The sequence below is a fragment of the Anabrus simplex genome, chromosome 6, assembly GCF_040414725.1.
Source record: "Anabrus simplex isolate iqAnaSimp1 chromosome 6, ASM4041472v1, whole genome shotgun sequence".
NCBI classification, from domain to species: Eukaryota; Metazoa; Arthropoda; class Insecta; order Orthoptera; family Tettigoniidae; genus Anabrus; species Anabrus simplex.
This window is the reverse complement of record NC_090270.1, coordinates 188,900,632-188,914,525: the sequence shown is the minus strand read 5'-3', so window position 1 is coordinate 188,914,525 and position 13,894 is coordinate 188,900,632. Positions and strand designations below refer to the sequence as shown.

General features: G+C 41.1%; 1 protein-coding gene across 4 annotated transcripts in view; it reads left to right on the top strand.

The window, feature by feature from the left end:
• Positions 1–993: 993 nt before the first annotated feature.
• The window catches only part of prd1 (pruning defect 1), a 256,253-nt gene continuing 243,352 nt past the window's right edge, over positions 994–13,894 (top strand). For all 4 annotated transcript variants that reach the window (XM_067150112.2, XM_067150110.2, XM_067150109.2 and 1 more), the window contains exon 1: positions 994–1,235. Coding sequence is in view for 3 of the 4 variants with exons in the window: in XM_067150110.2 (XP_067006211.2) it covers positions 1,164–1,235 (72 nt within the window). In the remaining variant the exon portion in view is untranslated. The remainder of the gene's footprint in view (positions 1,236–13,894) is intronic.

The window sequence follows — 13,894 nt, the reverse complement described above, 5'->3', positions numbered from 1 at the left end:
AACATCACAGAAGATGCTGGAAATGGCTTCATCTGAAGAAATGAGAAACAGAGGATCCAAAAGTCCTGATTCCACTTCACTCAGAAACCACCGGCAGAACTCAATATACAACGGTTCATCTGGACACTTTAACGCATGCACAACAGTAAATTTATAAGGATACAGATGCGGGTCTTTTTTGATAATCAAAATGACAATCTCTTAATTCCCGCTTGCACACGGTTTCCAGATTTCATCGGACTTCATTCCAGGCTTTCCATCACTTGAGCATTGTTTTCTGGTGTTCAAACTCTTTTTGGAAAGTTACAGTTTTTTTCACTACAGAGCCCGTTTCACACCATTTTGCCACTAAGTTTTGCATTGCAGACTTTGCTGGAGGTTTTTCCAAAACACTTCCGTTCTTAAACTCTTGTGCAAACAGTTCTGCACAGGTTTTCCACGAATTGTGCTTCACATAACACTAGACAATGAAAACACGTCTGCTTCTCACACTCACATGTAATGACACAGCCTGGACACAGCGACGTACTCGGGAGATGTGGGAGATGCGCATGCACAGACATGTGACAGCAACCGATTGGTGTATCGAAATCACAGTTTTCAGCATTTCATGTGATGGGGAGTTCTCTTGTTTATTAACAAGGGTCATCAACTCTCTGTCAGTCTTATAAATATTTTCCGAGCCAGTTTTATTTTGCCCGCCCTATATATCACCCAATCTTTATATTGTTAAAATACCTTTGAACATTATTTATAACTTGATTCAAAATTATTTACTGGTTGTGTAACATTAAAATAGATTTTGCTTAATTTGTACCGGTACTATTTTTACCTGCCCCAGTCTAAAACACCGTGAGTGTTTTAGATTATATTTACGCTCCCTCTCCAGGGTTAAAACAAAGATACGATAAGGATATCATGGGTATCACACGTAAGATCGACAGCATGTTTCAAATCTCCCTCTCCGTCCCTCTCGTTGAATAAAACGGTATCGCGTGCGCAGTTGTTACGCCCAATCGATTATTTGTTGTAGTTCCTCGAAAAATGTCAAAATGTCGCCTAATGGCGAATGTCATTTTGTCTGTGATAATTTACTGTGTAACAGTGTAGTCGTGAACCAAAGAAATGGTCATAAATAGGTATATTACGGCTAAAACCTAGCAATGGATCCTCAGGATGACAAAAATGGATTAAAACATCGTATATTGGCGGATATTGGAAAGTCAATAAAACTGGTGCGTAGCCGTATGTACTATATAGTAACCTGTATGTTCCGAAATACTGTCATCTGTGATCACATGTCTTACCAGTTGCTTTTTTTTTCCCTCTACGTGATCTGCTGTAGCTGTGTCACTCATAAGTTGATAGAGTAGGTCTGGCAGTGACAAATGATGGTTAAACGAGGATAGGGAAGTGACACGAATATAATTTTGTGAGGTCTGTGACCAGGGACTGTTGGTTTCAGCCATAATGTGGTGTGATTTCATATTAAATTTAGTAAAGCTGAAATGAATCCGTTGTAAAAACGATGCGAACATTTTGCAGTTCTATTTTTATCTGTGCCATTGTGACCATTGTTCTTGTGTTCAGTGTGCCCTTTCTACTGTATGCACCTGCACACAAAAGCTATTCTTCTTCTTAGTATTTGATGGGCTTCGCTCACATACTATAATTAGAGTCGTGAATATTCAGGACTTCCGTGGAATAGACATCTTAACCTACACAAAGTCTTGATTGGAAGAATATGAAATGTCTACCTTCTGTGACAAAGAGAAAATAGGCTAATAACATCTTAAGTTTATTTTGTGCACTGTCCCTAATCTTAATTTTTAGAATATTGGAATATAGGGGCTACAAGTCAGTATTCTAGTCGTAGCTATTGTAACTTTCATCTTTATTATTTTTGTTAAGAGTGAGTACATGAGAGTCCCAGAGTGAAAACTATACCGGTACTCTTCTACCAAACTTTGGTATCCCAAAGAAGCGTCCTCGCTTGTTAGAAACGGGAACTCTTTTGCACCCTATTGTTTATCTCCTTTGTGGCTAGGCCATCGCTAGAGTTTATGCTGCCGAGATAGAAGCTTTCTACACATTCCAGCAATTGAGTGTGATCCTTACTGAGTGACCCTCTCTGCTCACTACCATCACTACGGTCTTAGTCATGCTGATCTTTAGGTTAAATGCTTCGAACTTGGCTTTCCAAACATTTAATTTTGTTTGAACCTCCACTTCTGACTCTCCCCAGATCACATCATCATCATTCACCTAATGATGTTTCTTTGATGGATTTCATTATTTCATCCATCACAGTGATGAACAGTAGTGGTGACATTGCACTTCCCTGTTGTACTCCACGCTTGGTCTAGAAGCAGGATGAATAACCACTACCAACCCTCACAGAGCTTGTACAGTCCTCATATAACATCCAAATTTTCCTCACTAATCCTTCAGGCACATTTTTCATTCTTAGACAATCCCAGATCTTTTCTCTTGTCACACTGTCATATGCTTTCTTGACATCCAAGAAAACTATGAAAAGATCCTTCCTTGCCTTTCTCCAAGTGTTTTTCTATCAACATTCAGATGCTGAAAATTAGGTCCGTCGTTGACCTAGCCTATTAGCTCTGAAGCCATATTGCTCTTCTTCTAGTTGCTCCTCTAAAATGGTCCTCAGTCTCCAATCGATGCCTTTTTCCAGGATTTTCAGCCCATGTGATAGGAGAGTTATTCCTCTGTAGTTTGTGCATTGTAGGCTTTTTCCTTTCATGAATAGTGGAATGACTACACACTTGTTCTAGTCTGCAGGTATCTTATTGTCATTCCAGACTGCACCGAGTACTCTATGCAACCACTGTAGACCTTAATTAAGGCCATGGCCGCTTTCTTCCAGCTCCTAGGCCTTTCCTATCCCATCGTCGCCATAAGACCTATCTGTGTTGGCGCAACGTAAAGCCCGTAGCAAAAAAAAAAAAGACCTTGTATCCCTGCTGCTATATCGGCGCTAACATCATCATATCCTGGTGATATTCCAGTGGGCATTTTCTTCAAGGCTGTTTCCATCCATGTTATCCGAGGTTATGTGAACGAATCCAATCCGCGAAATGTCACTGTAATATTTGTCCCAAATGGAAGATAATAATTGCTTTTAATCAAATAAAGTGTAAAATCTGCAGTAAATTAAGAAATACTCTCGTTACTAGAGAAGTATGTATAAGTACTTACGGGCTAGCATCAATGAATGGGAGTGCTATGTCTGTGAAATCTCATTTTCTTTGTCCCTATGACTAGCGCGGGCTGTTCAAACAGCAAAATAGCATGATCCCTGGACCAATAAATATATTACTGTTTTGTTGAAAGGAAAATAGCACGATCTCTGGACCAATAATAATGAATGAGTTAGGGCACAAAACAAATGAGCAACATGAAGAAAACAACACCTAATAAATTCAAACAACTTCATTGAGCAAAAACATCACACACGAAAGTGTTCAACAAACAAAACACATACGGAAGTGCTGCGACGTAGCAGAAAAAATAGTTGTAAGGTAGTAAAGAATGATTACAAGGTCCCTTGAAAGTTTTTATCGTTTGCGTAGAAATTCAGAGAATTTATCCTCTCCTTGCAATCAATCAAGTGGTACTGTGGACAATGCAAGCCGCAGAGCATACAGGAACACTGGGTTGAAGCATGATGGTAACCTCGTTGATGACAAATTCACCAAGCTCGATAGCTGCAGTTGCTTAAGTGCGGCCAGTATCCAGTATTCGGAAGATAGTGGGTTCGAACTCCACTGTCGGCAGCCCTGAAGATGGTTTTCAGTGGTTTCCCATTTTCACACCAGGCAAATGCTGGGGCTATACCTTAATTAAGGCCACAGGCACTTCCTTCCCAGTCCTAGCCCTTTCCTGTCCCATCGTCGCCATAAGACGTATCTGTGTCGATGTAAAAAAAAAAAAAAAAAAAAAAAAAAAAAGCAGGGTGGTGAAAGCCATGCGCTGCAGTTCACGTGAAGACATGTTGGAGTTCAAAGTTGGGCTCTTTCCATTCATCTGTGTTCATTGCAGGTGTTTCGTAGAAGTCTGGATCTATTGCTGCAAGCTTTTGTTGTCTTTGTTCGATGTGGGCCTCATATGCTTGAGTGGATTCTAGATTATTACTTATCATTATCTCCCTGATGAAAAAGTCCGTGTCCACCAGTTTGTACACTAACCATGTCCAAACTGTTCAGTGTAATCACAAAGTTTACACAAGGAGTAGCCGTAATGCTCTATTCAAGTAGGTGGCTTTCACAGCTTCCAGTCTCCTCAGGTTGGCCGTAGTGAGGTGTAAGGTAGTAAAGTATGTATCCATATTTTTCTCTACAAGTAAAATATTTTGTACTTTTTCTTAATTTATTTGAGTAAAAGCAGTTATTATCTTCCATTTGGGACATATAATACCGTGACATTTTGTGGATCGGATTCGTTCACGTAACCGTTCTTCATTGTATTCTAACACAACTGATTTTGTGTTCTTCAGCTCTTCTGTTGTCCCATTTAGCAGATTCTCAAAGTGGATTCCTCAAAACCTTCCTGATGCCACTCTGTTTCCTGATCACATTTCCATAGCTATCTTTAAGAGCCTTTCTGGTGTCCATTGGTTTTCTTCTGTTTTTGACCACTTTGTACAGCAACTTCATGTTTCCTTTGCTGTCTTTCTCCAGTTTCTGAGTGAAGTCGTCCCAACATTTCAACTCTTCCTCTTCAGTTATTCTTTTGGCTTTCAGTTTCTTATCACGGTACACTTGTTCAAGGATTCTGATTTTCACCTCATCCCGTATATTCTGTGACTTTAGTTTTTCATGGTCCTTTTCTTTCCTAGCCAAATTTCTATCCTTTATGGTGTTTTCACCTTTGTGTTCCACTAGGGTGTTTCCTTCTCTCGTACTTTTGCGCTTGTCTTCCCGCACACCTCAATGGCTTCCTTCACTAGAACATTCTTCAGTCTGGTCCATTGTTCTTCCCCGCTCTTCATTTCATCAGTTCTTGATACTCAGTTCTCTTTTCCTTGTCAAGGAGTTCCCATACTTTGATTTTTGGATGCCTCTTGTTGTTACCTTAGGTACCTGGATGTCTTTCAGGTCTGCCACTAATAGCCGGTGGTCGCTATTAAGGTTCTCGCTGGGAATTACCTTAACATCTATTATAAGACTTTTTCTCTCTTCATCTATAATGACATAATCAATAACAGACATGTCTTGTCCGTTCCAACTGTACCTAGTAATTTTGTGAGCAACTCTTTTCTTGAACCAGCTATTTTTCATCATCAGACCATTCCTCATGCAGAATTCGAGATGCTCTCCCTCTAAATTTAGATTGCCATAGCCATGTGGTCCTAACACCCTCTCATAACCATTCCTTAAAGTCCGAGTCTGAGCATTCAAGTCTCCAATTATCACTGCGTTCTCGCTATCAGTGGTCTGTTCTAGGTTCTCCAGGAATTTGTTCTTATTGTCCTGGCTGCAACCAGTCTGAGGTGCATACACCTGTACCATTGTCCACTTCTCTTTCCCTAGATGTATTGTTGCTTTGATGATCCTCTCATTGACATACAAAATTTCAGTAGTACTCTCAAAGTCTTTTGACACAATCAACCCAACTCCATTCCTCATTTGTTTATTGTTACTGTGCCAGTTCTTTTTCCCCTTTACCTTTCCATTTGGTCACACTCAGGCCAAGGATAGATATTGATCTCCTTTCCATGGGATCTACTAATTCCTCACACTTTCCTTACCTTACCTTACCTTACCTATGACGCAACGGCCTGTTTTCGGGTCATGGCCTCCCCAGTTGCTCTCCGCCAGACTTGTCGATCTCCTTGTTCCAACCCCCAGCAATCCTGGAGGACCAACGTTTGCCGTTAGGGTTGTCTCCCTTAGTTGATTGGTCCCCATTTAAGCGTCGAGAACTCGCTTTCTGATCTTACGTGACTTAGCCGTGTACCTTGAAGAATATACCCGTTGCCCAGAGGCCACGGCGTGGACGTGCATGTATCGGACGTGGTAGGAATAAATGGCATTTCCTGTGTTTTGCCAGTACACTCCCATCAGCAAGAAGTGCACCCACAGGACCACATACTACCCGTTCGACCCCTCCCCCCCTCACATTTTCCAGTTAGGCTAATTATGTTCATAGTCCTTATTCGAGTTTGTAGTCTTTTCCGTGATGTATGCATCATCACATGGCCCATCATTTTGTGTAGGTCTGTATGTCCTGTTATTTTTCGATATGAGGCTCTTTCTATTCTTGAAAGCAACTACAGTTTTACTCTTTATACTGGCTTGCTAGGCCTGACGTACTAGAGGATTTTCTGTTAGGGTTTACTCCCTTAGCCTTTGATAGTCACCTACCATATCTACAAGGCAGCAGTTTTCAGTGAATATATTTATAATAATTACTTTTATAATGAAATTGTATGTTGTGTTTTAAATATAAGTGCAGTAAGTTCAGTCATACAGGCGTATTTGTGTTAACCGAGAAGATAAGGGGAGGACTTGCAGGTCATCCCAATCATCATTGATTTGCGTGTAGGGCCGTCACCCAGGTGGCAGATTCCTTATCAGTTGTTTAACTTACCTATTATCGGCACACATTTTAGTGATAGATTTACACCCTAATGCTGAATCGGTAGACTTCCGCAATCTTCGAGATTCGTTTTGGCAACCTTTGAACACAAACTATGAATCTATTATGCATCACCGTGCGACATCTGGCGTACACTTTACGTACTGTTGTTTACACAACAAAGCCAAAATATAGGTTAGGAGTGAACATGTGTGCAGAACATCCAACTACATCAAAGGAACCACCTGGAACTCCTCCACGGAAATGACCATCACAGGCTATAAACAGTGAGGGATGTAAAATAATAGCCCAAGTTTCAAAGTGCTGTGCTATGGAGAAAAAAAAAAGAAAGAACTGGTTTTCCCCCTTAACAAGTCTATTTAACGCACTGCCGCGTATACGGGAAAATCTGTTGCAACTATTCATAGATTAAGGCATTAAATGCCTCTCACTCTGGCGAGTCTCCACGCACCCATGGTAAAAAGAGGTAGGTCCCTCTAACTAGTCTACCTAATCTGTTCTAACCAATATCATTATAGATACTAGTAGGTTGTCATGCAAGTTTTATATGCTGCTCTCCTCTTTCTCGTAGGGAGAGAACGCAAGGGAAGATAGAACTAGATGATTGCGACAAACGAGTGATAAGGGACACCATCGAAAACTTCTGTACTGTCCAAAAAGTGGTTCCTACCGTGAAGAAACTGATCCCTGTGCTGCAGAAAGAAATTAAGTGGAAGTGGAGCCCAACATCCCTCCAAAAAGTTTTGAAAAGTATGGATTTTGTGTGGAAGAAGGTCCAAAACAAACGTGTTTTATTTATGGAGCGGGCAGGCATAGTTGATTGGCGGGCACGATTCCTCGTCCAAATTGAACATGCTAGGGAGGAAGACAAGGAAGTATTTTACTTGGACGAGTCCTGGATTGATAATAATACAACTGGAAAATGCTGGCAGAGAGGAAACGATGTTGTGGGTGTTACAGCATGGGGAAGCTCGTCGCAAAGGCTAATCGTTGCAAGTGTTGGATCTGAGAAAGGGTTCATTAGAAAAACACAATTAATATTTGAAGCCAGAAGTACCCAAGGCGATTACCGTGCCCAAATGAATTCCCATAATTTTGAGAAATGGTTCAAAACATCTGTGCTCCCTAATTTGCCTCCTGCATTTGTGATAGCGTTGGATAATGCACCATATCATTCTCGACAGGTGGATAAAATACCATCGAGGTATGACACATTAGTGACAGTGGTCCATTGGCTACAGGGGAGAGGCATTGTCTGCGACGCAAATCAAAGGAAAGAGGCCCTGTATAGATTAGTTCAGGAAAACAGGCCTCCTGATACAATTTATGCTGTTGACATCATGGCGGCTGGAAAAGGACACGTCGTCCTTCGTCTTCCGCCATACAACTGTGATCTGAACGCCATTGAATTGGCATGGGCAAAAATAAAACGAGAATTCAAGACACAATATTACGGGAGACATGTCAGCAGTTAACCTTCGACAACTGACCATCAAGGCATTCCACTCTGTATCTGCCGAAGATTGGGAAGGGTACTGCCGAAAAGTGAAAGAAGGGGAAGAAGACTACTGGAGGCACGACAGTGTCATAGAAATAGCCATGGACAAGATTATAATGAATAGTAGTGCTGAGATTAGTGACGATTGTGAAAGTGATTTGTCTGAGAATTCTTGTCAATAAAGTTATAGCAAATGCATATCCATCAATCATACTATCGATTCAATTCAGATTTCATTTCCATTTAGTTGGCAGTACTACCAGAACTGGGAGAGCTCCCTCGTTACTCCTCACACCCGTACACAAATTTATCACTGAAAAGTGTGCCAATAATAGTCTTTTCTTAAATGATTTCATTTTTTGTAGTAAATTATTCCAATCCCTAATTCTTCTTCCAATAAATGAATATTTGTCCTTTTGAATTCCAATATTAACATTCATATTATGATCTTTCCCACCTTTAAAAGCTCCTCTCAAGCTTATTTGTTTACTAATGTCATTCCACAATCTTTCCACTGACAACTCAAAACATACCACTTAGTCAAGCAGCTCGTCTCCCTACTCCCAGGTCTTCCCAGCCCAAATTTTGCAACATTTTTGTAACCCTAGTCTTTTGCTGGAAATTACCCAGAACAAATTGAGCTGCTTTCCTTTGTATCTTTTCCAGTTCACGTATCAAGTATTCCAGGTGTGGGTCCCATATAGGTACTGAAACCATACTCTAATTGGGGTCTTACCAGAGATTTCAGTCAGTTACAGCTGATCTACATTTAGGGCTGTCGCCCAGGTGGCAGATTCCCTATCAGTTGTTTTTCTAAGAGAGTCTTTTCTTAAATAATTTCAAAGAATTTGAAATTTTTTTTTAACAACTCCCTTGGTAAACAGTACATTTGACTTAGGCCTATATGTTCTCTCCTTTACACCCTTTCTCAACGCCCTAAATACCCTCATAACTATATGATCTGTTAACCTTTATTTATGAGCTACCGGGTGAGTTGTCCATGTGGTTAGGGGCGCGCAGCTGTGAGTTGTCATCCGGGAGATACCTGTAGTGTGTTTGAACCCCACTGTCGGCAGCCCTGAAGATGGTTTTTCATGGTTTCCTATTTTCTCACCAGGCAGATGCTGGGCTGTTCTGTAATTAAGGCCATGGCTGCTTCCTTCCCATTCTTAGGCCTTTCGTATCCCATCGTCGCCATCTGTGTCAGTGTGACGTAAAGCAAGTTGTAAAAAAAAATGTATTTATGATCTCATTAATGTGATTAACCCAAAGAATGTCTTGCCTTATATTAACACCTAGCTAGGTCCTTACAGTGATCCTCATGGTGTACTATCAGTCCATCAACACAGTAATTAAATTATATAAACTTAAAGGTCCAATAATACTGCTCTGTGGCACTTCCTTTTTAATACTTAGGCCTACTGGATCACCAAATGCCTCATCTATTCTAATTCTCTGAGTTCTTTTTTCTATAAATTTAACCACCCATTCAACCACTCTTTTGTCTAGTACAAGAGCTCTCATTTCTGTCAAAAGCAATGCAGTCCATTTGACTTCCTATATCTAAAATATCTGCTATATCTTGCTGGAATCCTACATGTTGAGCCTCACTGAAATAACCTTCCCTAAATCCCAACTGCCTTCTATCAAACTTAGTTAGTCATCAATCAGTCAATCAATCAATCAATGTCAGTCAATCAATCAATCACTACTGATCTGCATTTAGGGCAGTCGCCCAGGTGGCAGATTCCCTATCTGTTGTTTTCCTAGCCTTTTCGTAAATGATCGCAAATAAATTGGAAATTTACTGAACATCTCTCTTGGTAAGTTATTCCAATCCCTAACTCCCCTACCTATAAACGAATATTTGCCCCAATTTGTCCTCTTGAATTCCAGCTTTATCTTCATATTGTGATCTTTCCTACTTTTAAAGACATCACTCAAACATATTCGTCTACTGATGTCATTCCATGCCATCTCTCCACTGACAGCTCGGAACATACCACTTATAATACCAATATAAATGGTCCGTTATTAGACATTATACATTTTTCAGCTTACTCGTTCCTGGTTGCCAGTGTTTCGCCCCTGTGTTAGGTTGGGCTCATCAGTTGGTACCTAGCACACCCACCAAGACGCATGGCTAGTGCATACTGTGGAGGCCACTGTGTAGGCTACTTGGAGCCACCGGCAGTGCCAATGCATTATGAGAGACTTTGTCTCATTACCAAAGCATGGTCACACACAAACATGTTTTTAATACTTTTAGCTTGTGGAATAACATATTTACCAACAAATAAATTTTAAATTTTAAAGGACATTGAATTATATTGCCGTTATTTCTGTATCTTAGAGACTCTGTCATTAAAGATAAACAACACACTGTTTTAAATCACGGCAGCATTTACAATGTTAACTTACTCCAGGCTGACTTGCTAACACACAGAACTGAAATTCACAAACATATTTCAATTGAAGTAGGCACTGAATAGACAGTAAAAGATTTAAAAATAAAAAGAGAACGCATAAAATTAGTTTAGTCCTAACATGTAGACTGTACTACAAAAATATGATACACTAACTTCACATTTATTTACAAACTTCCATTTTGCGAAAATTTAGAAAGACACTGAGTTAATAATACACTGACTGACAGTGACAATGCAACACCAAGGAGGAGTGGTTCGAAAGGGATGAAAGTTGGGGAAAAAACAGAGACGGCAGGATGAATAATTGATGTTTATTTCAAACCGATATGCAGGTTACACAATGCGCACGGCATCGACTCAGTAGGATGTAGGACCACCGCGAGCGGCGATGCACGCAGAAACACGTCGAGGTACAGAGTCAATAAGAGTGCGGATGGTGTCCTGAGGGATGGTTCTCCATTCTCTGTCAACCATTTGCCACAGTTGGTCGTCCGTACGAGGCTGGGGCAGAGTTTGCAAACGGCGTCCAATGAGATCCCACACGTGTTCGATTGGTGAGAGATCCGGAGAGTACGCTGGCCACGGAAGCATCTGTACACCTCGTAGAGCCTGTTGGGAGATGCGAGCAGTGTGTGGGCGGGCATTATCCTGCTGAAACAGAGCATTGGGCAGCCCCTGAAGGTACGGGAGTGCCACCGGCCGCAGCACATGCTGCACGTAGCGGTGGGCATTTAACGTGCCTTGAATACGCACTAAAGGTGACGTGGAATCATACGCAATAGCGCCCCAAACCATGATGCCGCGTTGTCTAGCGGTAGGGCGCTCCACAGTTACTGCCGGATTTGACCTTTCTCCACGCCGACGCCACACTCGTCTGCGGTGACTATCACTGACAGAACAGAAGCGTGACTCATCGGAGAACACGACGTTCCGCCATTCCCTCATCCAAGTCGCTCTAGCCCGGCACCATGCCAGGCGTGCACGTCTATGCTGTGGAGTCAATGGTAGTCTTCTGAGCGGACACCGGGAGTGCAGGCCTCCTTCAACCAATCAACGGGAAATTGTTCTGGTCGATATTGGAACAGCCAGGGTGTCTTGCACATGCTGAAGAATGGCGGTTGACGTAGCGTGCGGGTCTGCCACCGCTTGGCGGCGGATGCGCCGATCCTCGCGTGCTGACGTCACTCGGGCTGCGCCTGGACCCCTCGCACGTGCCACATGTCCCTGCGCCAACCATCTTCGCCACAGGCGCTGCACCGTGGACACATCCCTATGGGTATCGGCTGCGATTTGACGAAGCGACCAACCTGCCCTTCTCAACCCGATCACCATACCCCTCGTAAAGTCGTCTGTCTGCTGGAAATGCCTCCGTTGACGGTGGCCTGGCATTCTTAGCTATACACGTGTCCTGTGGCACACGACAACACGTTCTACAATGACTGTCGGCTGAGAAATCACGGTACGAAGTGGGCCATTCGCCAACGCCGTGTCCCATTTATCGTTCGCTACGTGCGCAGCACAGCAGCGCATTTCACATCATGAGCATACCTCAGTGACGTCAGTCTACCCTGCAATTGGCATAAAGTTCTGACCACTCCTTCTTGGTGTTGCATTTGCTCTGTCAGTCAGTGTATTAAGGAAGAGGAGCATAACATTCACCTGGTCTGTAGGTAGGCCTAGGTCCAAATTATAACATATTGGCATTAAAGTTAATAAGATATACATCATCATATATCAAGCATGCTAGTAATGCAAAACGACTTCGATACTTTTGCCTATTACATGAGTACTGTACACACCTATTTTGAGAAAATTACAGACTTTCTTGAATTTGTGCAATGTTTTATGGATTCATTAGTTTTGTTCCTGCAGTAGTTATTTATGAGAATAGTTGTACACTTCCAAATAATGTTGTAACTTAATACAAATATTCTGAAGTGTGCTCCCTATATTCATTCCTGTCGTCTATACATTTATCAGCTGAGAGAACAATTTGCAGGGTCACATCACTTACATACTTCTTATGGTTATTTAAGCTAAGAAATTTTCTCTCACTTTCTGGCCTCAACATCTTTTTTATGATGACATATGTGTATGTAACTAAGTGTACAACTGTTTCTGCAGGATATTTCAAATTACCCCTATTGAGGCTGTCAGTAACATTATGATGACTATTTCTAACAGTAACATCTTTCAAAACTGAGAAATCTGCACAGTAATTACATTTTAATTTCTTGAGAAGAGAATGACAACAATAACCTGCTATGTAGGCCTATGTTAAAACACTTGCAACACCAGATGTGCTGTCAAGATCTGAGTCTGTTACATTGAGCTCGCCTGTAAATGTTTGAAATGAGGAAACTGCACAATAATCATGATCTAACAGTATATCTTCATCAACAATATCATTTACAACAATTTTCCTACCATTAGAAATGGGCAGTTCAATTGAATTCAAGATTCTTATTTTTTTCTCAATTTCAAACACCTGTCTAACAGAAACATGGTATTGGCCACCTGCAAGTTGCCTATATTCACCAAATTGTGCCTCTAATGCATCTGTCTGAAACTTTCCAGGAAGAAAATATGACCATTTCAGTTCTTCAGAACAAAACTCTGTTAGCTGTATAAGGCAGCGAGTTGTTTGAGTAAGAGCCCTATGCGTTTGACTAGACAATTTGCCACATTTCAGACCTAGATTATCCCAGTGATCTAACCACTGAACAAACTTCATTAAAAAACCCTTCCGTTCATCACCAGGTTTGTTGGTGAGAGGCTGTTGAAATTTATCATTAAGTCTTACACCTTTGAAAGGGGTCTTTACATTAACAATATGCCACGAGGTAGTGATTACTTTTACAAATTCAGCTGTGCTCTCATATGATGTTAAATCGTGCTTTTCTCCTACAACTAGTAAAGCATTTACTATGTGGTCATTAAACAACTGACACACACATTTCACATTTTGTCTTTCAAAACTTGAAGGCCATAGAACTTTGACAGTCAAACCATACCCATGCTTTACTTGTCATTCCCTTCAGCCTCAAACAAGTCCCTTATAGCTTTGAAAGATGCAACTTTAACTTTATAAAAATCATCAAAGTCAGGATTCACAAATTCCAAACCATTAGTTTTCTGGTTGAGCCAATTATTTCTGATGCATTTAAATAAATGCACAGTGTCAATGAGATAAAAAAGAGACTTGTTAGGATTTCCAGGATTACAATACTCAGTTTTAAGTTGAGGTGGATTTGAAAATTTTGACATTGCTTTGGTGTTGAGTGCATTATTATCAGTCACAACAGCCAGAACATTAAATCCCATAGATTCCAAACCAACAATA